Source organism: Mauremys reevesii, linkage group 1 (genome assembly GCF_016161935.1).
Source record: "Mauremys reevesii isolate NIE-2019 linkage group 1, ASM1616193v1, whole genome shotgun sequence".
Classification (NCBI taxonomy): Eukaryota; Metazoa; Chordata; order Testudines; family Geoemydidae; genus Mauremys; species Mauremys reevesii.
Window position 1 is genome coordinate 209,805,605 of NC_052623.1, and position 16,341 is coordinate 209,821,945.

The 16,341-nt window shown below is 42.1% G+C and overlaps 1 protein-coding gene across 5 annotated transcripts in view; it reads right to left on the reverse strand.

Annotated features, from left to right (window-relative positions):
* The window catches only part of GSK3B (glycogen synthase kinase 3 beta), a 245,147-nt gene that overhangs the window by 109,850 nt on the left and 118,956 nt on the right, over positions 1–16,341 (reverse strand). For all 5 annotated transcript variants that reach the window (XM_039535606.1, XM_039535621.1, XM_039535612.1 and 2 more), the window contains exon 3: positions 11,766–11,849. In XM_039535606.1, coding sequence (XP_039391540.1) covers positions 11,766–11,849 — 84 coding nt within the window. The remainder of the gene's footprint in view (positions 1–11,765; positions 11,850–16,341) is intronic.

A 16,341-nucleotide genomic window follows, 5' to 3' on the forward strand; every position in this document is an offset into this window, starting at 1 on the left:
TAGAAACTGCCTACTGATAAATCTGAGATGACTTTGTAGCAGGCTTATGTCCAGTGAGAGCAAAGTCAAGCCCTCTAAATTGGCTTATGATCTAAGCCAAGTTTGATGAAGGACTGGTCACTGTGTCAAAAGTTTCTGTAGCTCGTAACTTTGAATGAGTCTGGATTACTGGGTGGTGTATTCAGGCAGGTATAGCAATGCTGCCTTTCTTCATTCATAGACACAGACTAGGATTTCATATATGGTAATTTTCCTCATACAATCTATTTTCTACAAAAATATATAGTGATAAAAAACAAAAAACTTATTCATGAAGACTGTCCACGAATTCCTGCCTGTTCAAAGAGTTTACTTTAGACTTGCAAAATTCTTTAATCCCTCAACTATTTGGGAGTCATTAAAGAATCCCTGGAACAATAAATCTTACCCGCAAAGCTGAAAGGACTTTGATTTTCCTAACCAAAACCCTAGCAGACATGACAAATTCATACAATTTTGCATGATGGGAAATCTATGGTCAGGAGACACAGGACAACACTAAAGTGCATTGAGCCATGTAAGGCAGCTTGCTCCGCCAACTATCTAAACTGTGCCTGGCACAATTTTATTTGTCCTCCACTTCCACAAAAATCATTCACTCCCAGAAAAGAGGAAAGTGGCTGAAGGAAAAAACAAACTAGAAGATTAAAATGACCAACCTAACAGAATAGATAGCTCAGGGAACTAGCTCTAACATAACTAAAAGCTAGAGAGCTTGTCTTTCCTACAAGTGTCTAAGACACATTGCTTGGGAAACTCACACAGCTGCTGCCCAAGCTATACCTGTTCAGGGGATACAGACACCGCAAGTCTCCAGGACTGACAATCTGCCACAATGCACCAGTGTTGCTGATTTTTTAAAAAAGTTTATGAATAACTGACATGCAAGTTGGGGCCCCTCTGAACACTTCCTTTTTCTCCAGGACCTGTTGGAATCCAGCAAGTTCCTTCATTGCCCCCCCATCTTTCAAACACTGTCATGACCACTATCCTTCCGGCCAAGGCTGCCTGGATAAATCCCCACTTGGAGCCAATTAATGTTCTTTCTTAATCAGATGGCTCAGCAGTAATTATTCCCATCACTGCCTTTCCCCATCCTCTCCCACCAGACTCAACACTTGGCCCCTGAAACATGCACGTCTCTGCTGACCTGGAGTGTGAGTGAGATAGCAAGAGACTATACATTTAATTCAATCTGCTATTGCAGTTCACAGTACTATCCTGACATTTACTTAACACTTAGACTGAGGGTGTTGTATGGGAGTAAATTTCTATTCCTGAGCTGGATGGACTTTTGGCTGTCTGCCCTTACAGGCCAGGCCAACAGGACTAAAATCGATTACACCTTGCAGAAAAACAGTCAGCATTTTGCCTGCTGTTCATGCACTATCCACGTTTCCATTTTGATGCTTTTTGATTACTGTAGATACCAAACACCTATTTGAAACAGATTAAATGTTACATAAACTTAAAAGCAAATATTGTTTTTGTTTGGTAATTATGCTTCTGGTTGTGCACACATCTCTCCACTGTTTTGAGCATGGAAATTAAATACATGGATTGATCAGATTATTAAATGCTCTAACACACCCACGTAAAAACAGTTATGAAATACTTCAATGAAACTAATCGAGAATGCAGATAATAAAATTTGGCATTATGACCTCCATTATACCTGTTTTCACTCAGCTGAATAGTTTTACTGAGTCGTCCCTGATCAAGTGGATTGCCTTGCACAGAAAAATGCTTTAAAACATGAGAACATTCTGAAAGAAACATTCGGCTTGCCCAGCTTTATTCTCACTTTGAATACAGTTCAAAAAGCTTCTTTCAGCAAAGTCCTGTCAAAAAGATAGCCAATGCTTCAGTCAATCACAATTTTACATTTGTGTGACAGGCTAAATGCAAGACAGCAATCTTCAGCCTTGTGGAATGATAGCAAAACAGAAAATCAGTAAATCAGAAAAGCACACCTTCCTATTATGCTTTGATCTTCCAGAACCAGGCTGACAGGCACACAGGTTTCCTGTGCAGGACCTGCTCAACACAAGCCAAAAGAATAACATGATCGCTAAGCCCAACAGGTTGGCATACCAAGATCTCCTGGACCTGCCCACAATGCCTAGAATCCTGTCTGTCCCTCTGAAGACTGTTTACAACCCTACAGATGACAGATAAGATTGCCAAAGGTTGGTATGGAAAACACTTGCTTTCATTAAGAGAATATTGCGCTTTCCAATTAATCAATCTTCCCTGTAGGGAAGTATTCCCTACTATTCAGCCTCTCTTTTTCTTTGCTCTACTGCTTGGTACTGGCTTTGCACCACCCCAAAAAAAGAAAAAACTCCCCCCTCCTTGGAATTTATATCTTTGAAATAAATAATGGTAGACTGTTCTGTCCCTCTTAGTAGTCATCTGGCCCACTACTGAATACACATACCAAAAAAAAAATCTCTCTTTATAACTCAAACTAATAATTGTGATGAAAGTTTATATGGGATGCATCCAATAGCTCAAATTCCTAGCGACAGGAGAGGACATCTACAGATGAATCCACTGAAAGCCTTCATCTTCTTGTTGAAGCATGAGATATACCTATTGCAAAAATAAAGCACAGATCTCCTTTTTCTTGGTCTTCTCAGCCATTGAAATCAATGACTCTCTAGGACCAAAGTAACGGAATTCTATTCATGGTCCACTTGCCAAAACCCATCTTCCTCTTGGTGGCTGCTATACCCTCCTCCTTCCCTCTCCCTTTGTACCTGATACTCCTTTCCACTGGCAACTGTTGCCATCTTTCTCATTAGTTCACTTAGTTATTCTACATGTCTCTACAAGTAATAGAAATTAAAGAAAGGAAAAATTTAGTCTAGAAAATTCATGGGGTTGGGGGGGAAGGAAGACAGGAAGTGTCCCAGTTGTGAAATTTATTAAGGGGCGCAGGGTCTCCAGTATATCTCCCCTCACAGGAATATGGTCTCTCTGAGGAGATCCAGCACTGCTCTTGCATAAGGTTTTCCTTGTTTTGCTCGATCTGTCTTTCAAAGACCTAGAAGGCAATTGAGCTGTTGGAACGGATGGGGAGCTGGGGTCCAGGGGAATTTTTGGGCCTGAATCTGAAGCTGGATGAAGGGAGCACTCCATCACAAGTTTTAGCTCTCTGTCCATCTGAAGGAACTCTTGAAGCTTGTGCAGATCTTGAAATTTAAAGACACAGGCATATCCCTGAGGCAGTGATGTCAGAGTCAGTGGGTGGTTAACTGAGGCAGGAGTAGATGCAGACTGGAGCTGGGGCTGCTAGTGTGGAAACAGGCAGGAGCAGGAGCAGGAGCAGGAGCAAGGGCTGGCTGGAGCAGTCTGTTGAAACTACTCGCAACAGGAATGCTCCTGACCAGGTAGTGATGTTGAACAGACTGGACAGACTGCTTCCCTTCAGAGTCTATATACCTACCTCAGCATCACCTGGGTGAGTCCTCAATTCTGAACTGGCTGAATGGTGAGGGGCCTATCACAAGACCTTCAGGTAATTGCCTTTGATAACTCTCACACTCTGGCTCAGGGATGACTCATCAGGCTTAGGCTGGGTCAGGGATGACTCAGACTTTAGCAGGCTCAAAGATATCACATCACCCCGACTTCAAAAGGTGTTTACCAGGTATCTTCAAACCCAGTCTGTCGGGATATGACCAGTGGAATTTCCCAAAGTAGCTGGGGTACATCTAGCCTGTCCGCTGTTTCCCATGAGTGATCAGCTGGACCATAGCCCACCCAATCAATGAGGTACATGAGCTTCTCTTGGAGAACCTTAAGTCCAAGATCTGCCACACCGGGTATAATTGCTGCCTCTGAACCATGACTTTTTGGGGGGAGGTGGATGGGGGGGAGAGTAGGTGGCTTTTTCTGTCCAGGAAAGGTGTTGTCAATATACTTTTTCAGCAGGGATATATGGAATACCAGGTGCACCCTCATCCTATTGGCTAACTGGAGTTTGAAGACTACCAGGTTAACCTGTTGGATGACCTGGAATGGACTGAGATAGCTGTAATCCAGCTTTAAGGGCTAGGCAGCATCCAAGTGCTGCACTGAGTATTATACTTTACCCCCGACCATAACATTAGGGGTGTCCTAACAATGGAGGCTGGTTTATCATTTGTAATCCCTCTGGGCTGATTTTAGGTGGGTTTCCAATTCTTTGTGGAAGTAGTGTAGGAGCTTACCCAGGTTAGAGGCTGCAGGAAAGTGGGAAACTGGCAGCACAGACTGGTGAAACCGAGGGCGGAAACCATAGCTGGCCTGCAAAGGACTTTGATGGACTTACTTGTGGTCGGAATTGTAGTACATGAGTTGGCAAAAGAAAGAAGCAGCACCCATTTATTCTGATAATAATGGATAAAGCAGCGGAGACAGTGCTCCAGAATTTCGTTAGCTCATTCTGTCTCTCTATCAGTTGGAGGGTGGTGAGCCAAGGAGGCTTGTAGATTAAGATCCCAGAGCCAGAAATGAGAAACAAATTGCGATCCTTGGTCAGAGGTAACATGCAATGGTAAAACATGGAGCTTGAGGACAATAAAAAAATAATAGTTGGGCTGTCACCTCCATGGTAGGGATTTTCCAGCCATCTTTGTGAAATATGGCCATGTAGCCCTGGAAATTGGAGAGGTCAATGATAAAGACCATAGAGAAAGGAGCAGGGTTGGGATGGAGTTGGCAGAGGAACCAAAGCACGCAGGGATTTGGTACAGGATTTTTTTTTTAATCTGAGCACAGGTCCAGATGAAATATGACTGGCGCTAATGTAAATGCTTCTTTCAGTTTATCAAAAGCAGACTGGGCTTCCTGATTCCAGACAAAGGCAGTGTCCTTCAGGAGCAGCTGGGTAACTGAACCACCTTCAAACACCCCTTGATGAACCATAGGTAGAAGGTGGCAAACCTCAGGAACCTTATGTTTTACCCATTGGGGAAAATGATACAGCCCAGGGGTCGGCAACCTTTCAGAAGTGGTGTGCCGAGTCTTCATTTACTCACTCTAATTTAAGGTTTCGCATGCCAGTAATACATTTTAACGTTTTTAGGTCTCTTTCTAGAAGTCTATAATATATAACTAAACTATTGTTGTATATAAAGTAAATAAGGTTTTTAAATGTTTAAGAAGCTTCATTTAAAATTAAATTAAAATGCAGAGCCCCCCAGACCGGTGGCCAGGACCCGGGCAGCGTGAGTGCCACTGAAAATGGCATAGGCGTGCCATAGGTTGCCTACCCCGATATAGCCTAAAGTCAGAGGTGCATTGAACCCTCAGTTCTTGGGTTTCCCCATACAGGCCATTTGTTCCAAAACACTGAAGTACCAACCAGCTGCACTGCTCATGAAGGGCTTGATTTTCCAAGATGAGAATGTTGTCTAAGTAGATCACTACAAACTGGTCCAGAACCTCCCTAAATGTGTCATTGAGAAAATGCAGGAATGTGGCTGGGTTGTTGGAAAGACTGAAGGGCATGATGAGGTATTCAAAATGGCCATAGCAGGTGTGGAATTACCTTCCAATCATGTCACTTGTACTCACTTAAAAATCTCTCTCTTTGTAGTTAAATAAACTTGTTTTATTCCTTAATCAAAACTAATTGAGTGTTGTCTTTAAACTGAACTGTGTTGGTAACGCCATTTAAAGTGGCAAACAGTTGTATGTTGACCCCTTACAGGAGCAACAAACCTCCAATATCTGGACCGTCCAGGAGAGGGCTGGACAGTGCAGAACACACATTTTGGGAGGAAAATCCAGGACTGGGAGTGTGTTGGTGTCACCCTGCAAGTGGCAGCTGAGGCTGGTGAAGCCAGACTGTGACTAATGTGTGGCTGGCAGGCTGCAGCTATACACAGACACTGCAATGGTGTTACCTGCAGCCTGGAAGGCTGTTTGTGAGCAGCTCAGGTGGGAGCCTCAGCACAAAGCATTGTGAGACCCCATGATTGCAGGGCAGGTGGTGACACAACCTCTTACTGGTCTGGACTTCACCCTGGAATGTCATATCAATGTCCAAAGTAATGGGACTGCTGATACCCCCAAACAATCCTATCCCACCTCCTTTTCCACCATCAACTTCATGGCCAGAGATTTAAGAAAAAATAGGCTTTTTAAAGAAAAATATGTTAACCTATCTGCTGTAAGCTGACAATAAAAAGTTACAGGGAAATTGTAATGAAAAAGAAGAAATCAAACTCTCCTCATTAATTAATGCATAATGGCACAATAATAATAATGGCACTCCACTTACACAGCTCTTTCCATACACAAATCTCAAAGTGATTTAAAAAAGTAGTATCAACTTTCATTTTTTCAGATGGGGAAACTGATGCAAAGCACAATTGTATATATGGCACATTTCAGACAAACTGTAGCCCAGAACATTTTGCAGAGTTAAATGCAGTTAAGCTAAATAGAACATGATAGCTTAAAAGGAGAAAAATTGAAAGGTATGGAGGACAAGGAAAAAAAGATTTTCAGCTGAGATTTGAAATGATTTGGTACCACTGAGGTGAAGAGATACACAAAGGTTGTGGCAGATGGCACAACTTCAGAGGAAAAGATTTTCAAACCAACCATAGACAGATTTTGTGAAAGTGTGAAAAGACACTGACATCCCATAAAGTGAAAGGGGAGACCATGGAGTGTGTGAAACATTAATGAAAAAAAATAATTCAAATTTTGCTGTGCTAGAGAAGTTCCCACACATTTTCATAGTGTGAGGCACATTTTAGAACAATGGTGTGTGGTAGATAATCTACCTACTCACTGGTGATCGCACAGACCTCCCCCACACCTTCACAATTCCTTAACATCCCTGTTGCAACTATAGCAACTGCTCGCCTGGATGAAGTAATATTAGGAAAGTACTCATGTATTTTTAGCTTCCCTTAACATAATTTAGCAGCTGGAAATGAGAAGCCAGAACCATGTGACCATCTAGTGGTCTGTGAATCACTATCAAGAAACATCAAAACAAAAAATTGTTTCAAAATGTTTTCATTTTGACAAATGTAATATATTCAAATGAATATCCATTCAAAACAATTTTCATTTTGGTCAAAAAGTTTTGTTTTGAGACTTCTGATTCAAAAAACTTTTTATTTTTCATTCCTTAAGAATTTTCTGATATTTTGACTCTGTTCTGATTTGAAAGGGAAACTAGATTAAAAGTACTGAAGTTTCCAGCAGGCCATTTTCTGTCCATCTATAATCACAAGTCAGAGATATAGGGAGTTGTGGGAGTTAAAACCGTATGCAAGTGTAATTTTCAGGTTTCAAGGTTTAATTTGTTTAAAAAGTTAGATTCACGTCAAATAATTTCTAAATGTCTGGCCACTACCATTAGGTAGATTACCGTGGACATCACATGAGAGGTGGGTTTTGCATACTGCAGAAGATTCCCTGCGTCATCCTACTAAACACAAACCCGAAGATTTTTAGGCCTCTCAGATTTGCTTCTTAGAGGGCAATACATCAGACTGCAAGGTAGCCAACTACTTTAATATCTTACACTGAAGGAAGATTCCTGTACAACTATCAGCACCAGTGATTAGGCATCTCAAGGCCATATTTTCAGAAGTGTCCAGCGCTCACATCTGGTGCTATTTTTTGTTGTGTGTGGGGCTTTTTTTTTTAAACAGCTCAGCACCTAGCAGCGACCACTGAGAACAATGAGGTACCAGGAGCTGAGCACTTATGAAATGTGGCCCCTCAACTTCAAAATTGGTGCAAGTCTGAAATAAAGGTCAGTAACCAGATATGGAAATATTTATTATCCTTTATGCCAACTTTTCAAGTGCCATTTTGCATAGCACCAGCGAAGATGGCTGCAACCGGCCCTATACCAAACAGGAAAAACTACATTATTTAAGCTGTCCTGTACAACCCTTCACCCTCCCACATTGACAGGCTGGAATTTGTCCCCATTTCTCAACAGGACAGTTAAAGTCTCAAGCAACGACAAAGAACAATGAAATTAGCTGTTCTCAGCTGCATAGACAAATACATTAAGAATACTATTTTATATACCACCGTGATTTTCACTGCCCATCAACTTCAGGAAAAGTGCTGTGAGCAACAGTGACCTCCATACCTGGCCTTCAATGACCTCACAAAAGTATTTGACTCCACCAATCATGAGGCTGTGAAGAATTCTCCTTAAATTTGGATGCCTGCCAAAAAATTGTTGTTCTCTCTGACTCCGTGACAACGTATTTGTGACTGTTGGTGGCAATGGATCTGGAACAGACCCCTTCCTAGTCAAGACAGGAGGTAAGCAAGGTTGTGTCAGCTCCAACCCTTTTCTCCATCCTCCTTGCCATCATCTTTCTTCTCATCAGTGACAAGCTCCTCTCTGGACCTGACGCCAAATACAGAACGGACAGCAAGCTCTTCAACCTGAGTTGCCTCCGATCCAAGACCAAAACGATCACTAAGGCTGTGAGTTTGTCACAGAGGTCATGGAAATCGCGGCTTCCGTGACTTTCCAGGACCTCCATGACTTCTGCAGCGGTCGATGCAGCTCAGGAAGCCCCTGAGTCAGCCGCAACAGCCATTACTGGGGCAGTCTCGCGCCACCGCGCCCTCCTCCCCCAGCAGCAGCAGAAGTTTAGGTGTGGGCTCAGGGCTGGGGTGCAGGACAGGATGAGGGTTCTGGACGGTGCTTACCGGGGGGTGGTGGGGGGGGGGGTAGAGGGACTCCCTGGAAGTGGCAACATCCCTCAGTTCCTAGGCCTCCACCTGCAGGCACCGCCCCCACAACTCCAATTGGCCGCAGTTCCCAGCCAATGGGAGCTGTGGAGGCAGCGCTCGGGGCAGAGGCAACGTGCAGAACTGCCTGGCCATGCCTCCTCCTAGGAGCAGAGGGAGGGGGGATGTCGCTGGTTCCAGGGAGGCGTGAAGCCAGGCAGGGAGCCTGCCAGCCCCGCCTGTTCCCCCAGCACCTGCTGCACCCCCGGGCTGACTTCCTCCTCCCCCGCAAGATTTAATCAGGGGTATATAGTACTAGTTAAGGACAGGTCACGGCCCATGAATTTTTGTTTACTGCCCCGGACCTGTCCATGACTTCTACTAAAAATAGCCGTGACTAAAACATAGCCTTAACTATCACTAAATCAGCCACTGAACTCCAATATGCAGATGGTTGTGCTCTGTGAGCTCACTCAGAAGATCTTAAAAAAAAATAACCAACATGTTCTCTGAGGCCTATAACCAACTTGGTCTCATACTCAACATCAAGAAAACTAAGGTACTCCACCAACAAGCTCTGAATCACCAGGATCCTGCTCCCGTAATTCCAATCAATAAAGAAACCCTGGAGAACATCGAGTATTTCTTTTACTTCGGCAGCTACCTGTTACACAAAGCTGACACTGATGAGGAAATTCAACAGTGCCTTCAAATGCGCCAATGCAGCTTTTGGAAACTTGAGAAAAAAATCTTCAAAAATTGTGACATCAAGAATCAAACCAAGCTTCTCGTGTACCAGGCTGTTGTTGTCCCTGCTCTCTTATATGGGGCTGAAACCTGGGTCAGGTACAGTAGACACCTTAAGGTTCTTGAATGATACCAGCCGTGGTACCTCTGCAAGATCTTCCGAACCAGGCGGGAAGACCGAGGCACCAACATCAGTGTTCTGTCCCAAACTAAACCTCCAGCACTGAAGCTATGATCATCCACCAACAACTCCACAGGGCTGGTCAAGTTCTTCGAATGCCAGAGAATCAAATCCAGAAGCAGGCCATGTTCTCACAATTGTGCCATGGCCAATGGACAAGGGGGGGGGGGGGGGGAAGAGTGCTTCAAAGACACCCTCAAAGCCATCATGAAGATGTGCAATATTGACAAACTCATGGGAAACCCAAGTCCTCAATGACCAAAATGGAAAAGGACTTTGTGGCAGGGATCCCAGTATTTCAAGATCCAACAGAAACAACAGGAAATGGAGAAATGGGTAGATGGAAAGAGCACACCACAGCCCCACTCAACAATCTTGATCCAACCCTTCCACTGGGAAACGTGATTGTGACAAGATCTGTGGATCCTGGATTGGTCTCATTAGCCACCTGCAGATCTACCAGCAATAACTGACTATCATTATACGGAAGAGAACCATCTTCGAACTCCGAGGGATCGTGGACTACTACACTATTTTATGTTTCTTTTTCTTGAAAATTACAGTGGCAGTATCACCATTTAAAAGAAAGCTGCTCATCTCAGCATTTTGAGTCACTTGCCATATACAAACATTGTACTCAAGTGAAAAACAGTTTCCACTAAAACTAACACTGCCAGTGATCTAATTGTTTGTACACTCCACTGCTATGCGGTAAAACCTGGTAGAACCCCTGTATTTATGCTGCCTAATGGTTCCTGCTAGAAAAACATCCCAGGACTTTTATGAGACATTTTAACCCCAACATTGTTTGCAGCAGGCCTTTGAAATTTTGCAGGGAGGAAGCCCTCAGACTAAACATGTGCCTTTTGCTTATGCCATGAAATTCTATTCAACGTGGCTAAGATATAAACTGTTAAACCACAACTTCCCTTCTCTTACTTCCATTACTAAGGAAAAATCTGACAACGTGCCAAAATTGTAACCAAACAGTACCAAACAGAGCCTAAACTGCCATTCAAACAGCCAAGATCCAACAGAAACAACAGGAAATGGAGAAATGGGTAGATGGAAAGAGCACACCACAGCCCCACTCAACAATCTTGATCCAACCCTTCCACTGGGAAACGTGATTGTGACAAGATCTGCGGATCCTGGCACAAATTTGTACTCAAAATGCCAGGGAACTACCAAAGCAGCCTGGGATGAGGGGAGGAAGAAGAGAGCCAGATCAAACTTCCCCCTGACCACAACGTCTATCACATGGCTTGATGGGTCCATTTTGCCCTCTGGGGTCATCACATGAGGCAAGTGCTTCTCCAACCCATGGACGAGGTGGAAAGACCCAGACTAGACTCCCCACAAGCCCCTGCCCCCACCATCTTGGAAGAGTAGAGAGATCCAAAAAAAATAAAAGGGGAGGGGGGAAATCCCAAGGCCTGCTTCTGGCACACTCTTCTGGTGTCACTTTCTGACACCAATACTGAATAGAAAGTTCTTGGTTTGTTTGTTTATTTTTAAGTTATTTTTCTACATTTTCCATTTATTACATCATTAACTACAGCTTTTGGTATATGAGGGACAGTTTTGAGATACTGATGGATTTCAGAACTGAAGATATTTCAGTAGTCTTGCTTGACCCCTGTATAACACATGGGGTGACCAAGTGTAACACATGAAGTTCTAAAAAGTGGCTGGTGGCCATTCACATCTTTAATAAAGACGTGACACTTCTAGAAATCGCAGCTCCCAGCTATGCAATTCTTCATCTTGACCCAAACAGAAGGCTGCTGGAATCAAGACTGATCACTGCATACTAGGAGCCACAGTATCCATGGCCTACACCTCCATAGTGAGAAGTTAAGATCAGCTCTAACATGCTCTGCCTTACAAATTTGATGCCCCTCAACTCAGGAACATCTGAGCTCCTGGTATGCAGATTTACCATTGTTTTCTTATTCTGGACTCCACTATTTTCACACTGTTTTTAACACCCTTAAAAATTCAAAGAGTACAGTATTATTATAATACCACCAAGTAGCTTTAATGAAGCTTATTGTCTGTGAGCCTCTCAATGCTAACTTACCTTCTCTCCGCTAGAGTAGAAGAAGTATCGCAATCGGACAATGTTACAGTGATCCAACTTTCTCATGATCTGAAGCTCTCGGTTCTGAAAGAGTAAAAGCACCGTAAGGTTAGGGAAATTGTTTTTCTTTAAAAAAAAAGTGGTGTTACAGTGTACTGTGCACCTTAAATGTCCTGGCTAAGAGCACATGAAAGCCACTAAATCAGGGATGCATTAGGAATGGGGTGTTGAAAAGAAAAGGTCTGGAAGCTTAAATAGGAATGTAAGTAGCTCCCTTGCCATAAGTACCAAATGTGGTTTAGTCGGTCACATGTTGCTCCTCATTCCTCTTCCTCCAATTGTTTTAACTATAGTATTCAAGGGTGCTGATTTTCTTAAACTAAAGAGCACTGTAATTAAACAACCAACCCAAGGTGTTGAGCACCAGAGCTTGTTGCTGACAAGCAGATGCAATAAATGTTGTACTCAAACTCAGAGTTAGTTTTCAGCTTGGATTTTCTAAGCTTTGAAAGCTACATATTCTAGTCGGAATGGTCAGCAGGCTTGAACTGTTCACAGAGTGGAATGGTAGTGATTTCACAGTTAAGGCTGCAGCAGGGTTTTAAATCTTTATATTGAAGAAGCTGTAAAAGTGGTAAAAAACAGAACAGACGTTAACTGACAATATTTTATTTTTTCACATTGGTTTGGTGCAGGTTGGGTAGATACAACAAAAATAACAATTCAAAAATGTAAGAGGTGATTCCACCTTTTCTTGGAACCCTTGTCAGAAATGTCTAGAGCTCATGGATCTGATTTTTGTTTGGACGATACTATAGAAAAGCAGGTACTCTCTTTTTCTTCACAATGTTTCTAAGCCGCTATTGCACAGCAGAGAGAGAGACAGGTGAACACATTTCTACACCAAATACTTCTGTTGCCTAAGGCAGTTCCCTGAGCTGGGAATCTGACAACAATGCATTCAAATCTCACTTCTACTAACTGAAGTCTAACAAGATTTATACAGAACTATCAGAACACCACTCTGTTTTGCTTGGCAGAATAAGGACAATTACTGTTAGTGACTAAACATCTCCACTTTGTAGCAATCCAAAAAAGCCATTAATTTTAAATACATTTATACAGCATGATAAATGTGCATTAGCTCATGACAGATGACAATGGTCCCTGCCTCAAAAAGCTTAAGACATAAAGTGAGATGGTGACAAACATAGGTGTGTAGGGAAATAGACTGGGGCCCCACACTGATGAGCCTACAGTACAAACAAAGGAACAATCCTTTTCCCGAGAGCTTACACTCTAAAAACAAAAATAAATGAAGGGCTGAAGTGTGGATGGGGACAGAACACAAAAGGAGATGTAACTATCAAAGCTATGTCAATTAATGTATTGTTATTGGTACATTCCCCCCAACACCATCCCCTAATCACTTCTTCCATGTTCTCTTTTGCACATCTCTCTTTTACCTCTACCTAAACTGTAGGAGACAGCGTATTGTATCAGTAGCAAAAGATGTTCATGCTTATAGAGACTAGTCTCTATAAAATCAGATCAGAAGCTAGCTTTTTAAACACATCCAATTTTGAACGTACCCTACACCTTAACTTTGCCAGATTTCAACTGATGCATCTGAAATTTGGCATGCAGCATCTTAGTCAGAGGAAAAATCTTTTGCAAGTCTTGGGGAAAATGGGAAAAGAGATTTGAGAGCTAGAGGGTGGGGAGGGTTAAAAAATTCAGGTTAGTTACATTTCTGGGTCATTTTCTTAACTTTTTTTTTCTTTGTCACATGCCCGGCCAAAACAGCTTGATTTAGAAATATTAAATTTGTCTTGTTAGCACTGTTACCTCTGACTAACTTCGGCAAGATTTGGGAGGGAGAGAATGTTTCCATATACTTAAGTGCACATAGCTAATGTTTGCTTTATAAAGCATCACTGTCATAATATGGACTTCATAAGCCATGCATCAGACCCCCCTCAATCATTACTATGTCAACTTCAGAAACTCTATGTATCATATGGAGGTCTTAAAGTGTGCATGCTTCTGAGCCTCAGTTCAAGACGCTTCCTGACTCCTGCTTCAAAATCCATACCATATAGCATTAAGTACAGGTGCTAGCTAAGAGGCCTTGAGTTTTAAACCTATCACTGTCACTGACTGAATTTAAATAATGCTTTGTATTATATAGCACTTTACAATCGGTGACATTTCACAACACCATTATGAAATGGGCAATCATCTTTGTTTATAGATAAGGAAAGTGAGGCTCAGAGAAATGATTGATCAAAAGTCCCACTGGTTGTGGCAAATCCATGGAAACAGTGCAGATTTTGTGTAAGACAGGCACATAAGCTTCCTCAAATTACCTCTCTAATGTGCTTCATTTCTAACCTGGAGAAGCCAGCTCGGGGACGGGGGTGGAGGTTGGGGTGGGAACGAGGGACAGAGGGGAGTTCAAATCTTCAATCATTCTGTCCCTGATCTCTATTAAGATCGCTAAAAAGGAACAAATATTACCAGCTATGCTGGTGTTTTCTGTAAGGCACATTTATTCACTGGGAAGAAGAATGAGTTCAACACTTCACACTAACCACTGGACAGTCATCATGTAGTATCAGCTTTTAGTCATTAAACAGGTCAAATCTGAACCACTGATCCTAAATACGAAAGGCTCCATATGCCATCAGTCAGTCACTCAGCTTTCTATTATGATAGCACTCTTAATACTTTCTGGAGGGTTCACATTTCCATTGGAGTATTGAACACAAGATTGGAAGTCTGGAAGTTCTGAGATCGAAACCCAGCTCCACCAGCAATTTTTTTCATTACATGACCTGGGACAAGTAATGTCTCTTTGCCTTTGTTTCAACAGCTTGAAGATGGGGATAGTAATAGTTTCACACCTCCAACAGGTACTGGAGGATAAATCAATGTTGGTACAGGCTTTGAATGTGTAAAGCACTACACAAGTATTATTTCAGCAGTATCTTTATAAACTCCTGAATAAGTGTGTGTACTCCAGCTCATACTGTTGCTTCATGATCTTAGGATCTGTATGTCTGATAGCATATAATAATACATTCTGGAAATCAGCAGATGTTATTCTAACACTGTTACAAGTTCTATTGTGTGTCAGTATCCCATTGCAGGGCAAGTGCGATCTCTGCTGCTCTGACGCCTCGCACTCCATCTCCTTAGGCGCTCTCCCTGACCATCTGTCGCAGCTCCATGAACAGCTCATTACTGAGTGGTGACAGGAAAGTTAATTCAACCAAATACACAGTAAAACTAACACTTCACATACTAGAATCTGACAGGATAAAATGAAGGATTTTTATTTCTTTAAAGTAAAACCAAGCCAATCTCTGAATCACAGTTCACCTGAACAAATTAGATAAAAAATACATAAACAGCTGTGAAATTACAAGTTCTTGTGACAGGGAACACATACTAAAGTTAATCAGGATTAAAATAAAATAGTCTAATGCTAAAATATGAAATGCAGTAAGCTTCTAAGGACCCATTTTTCTCATATTAGTACTCCAAGCATATAAATTTCCTTGAACACAGCCTAAATACACAATAGCTACTCACTTTACAACTTAACATACTACCAAGTAGTTCACAACTACAATGACTCTTCTTGCCTTTGAGATCACTCAAATCATAGCTTTTGAAACTAACAGAAAAGCTCCAAATAAAATGTCACAAGCAGATGAGAAAGTGTGAATGGAATACAGCATATGAAATCAACTTATATTATTAGCGAGAGCCTTATTACATAAATTAGTGATGGCTCCCTTAGATACAATTAGAACAGATAAAATGCTTTTCTAAATACAGTGTAACTAAAATCATTTCAGAAAGACAGTCAAGAAAGGCTGACAGAGCACATCCAAAGTAGAGGGTGGATGAAAACACAAGGCGTGTGCTCATACCCGGTAATGCCTCTTTCTTGTGTTCCAGAAGCAACGATCCAGCCAGTGACTCGTGTGATATATTGTCATAAACAGATAGTTAAGGGTTAATGTCTCTTTTACCTGTAAAGGGTTAACAAGCTCAGTGAACCTGGCTGACACCTGACCAGAGGACCAATGAAGGGATAAGATACTTTCAAATCTCGGTGGAGGGAAGTCTTTGTTTGGGTTCTTTGTTTTGGGGGTTGTTCTCTCTTGGATCTAAGAGGGGCCAGACGTACATCCAGGCTCTCCAAGCTTCCTGAAATAGTCTCTTATATTCAATATAGCGAGTATTAATTAAAAAGGCGGATTAGTCTTTTGTTTGTTTTCTGTATTTGCAAATGTGTATTTCGCTGGAAGGAAATTTTATCTCTGTTGCTGTAACTTGTACTTATGCAGGCGGGAGAGAGTCCCTTTAGTTTTATAAGCTGCATACCCTGTAAGCATTTCCATCCTGATTTTACAGAGAGAGTTTTTACTTTTTCTTTCTTTAATTAAAAGCTTTTCTTTTTAAGAACCTGAGTGATTTTTTTCCCTTGTTTGAGACCCCAGGGGATTAGTCTGACTCACCAGGGATAGGTGGGGGAAAAGAGGAGGGGGAAGGCGAATCCCTC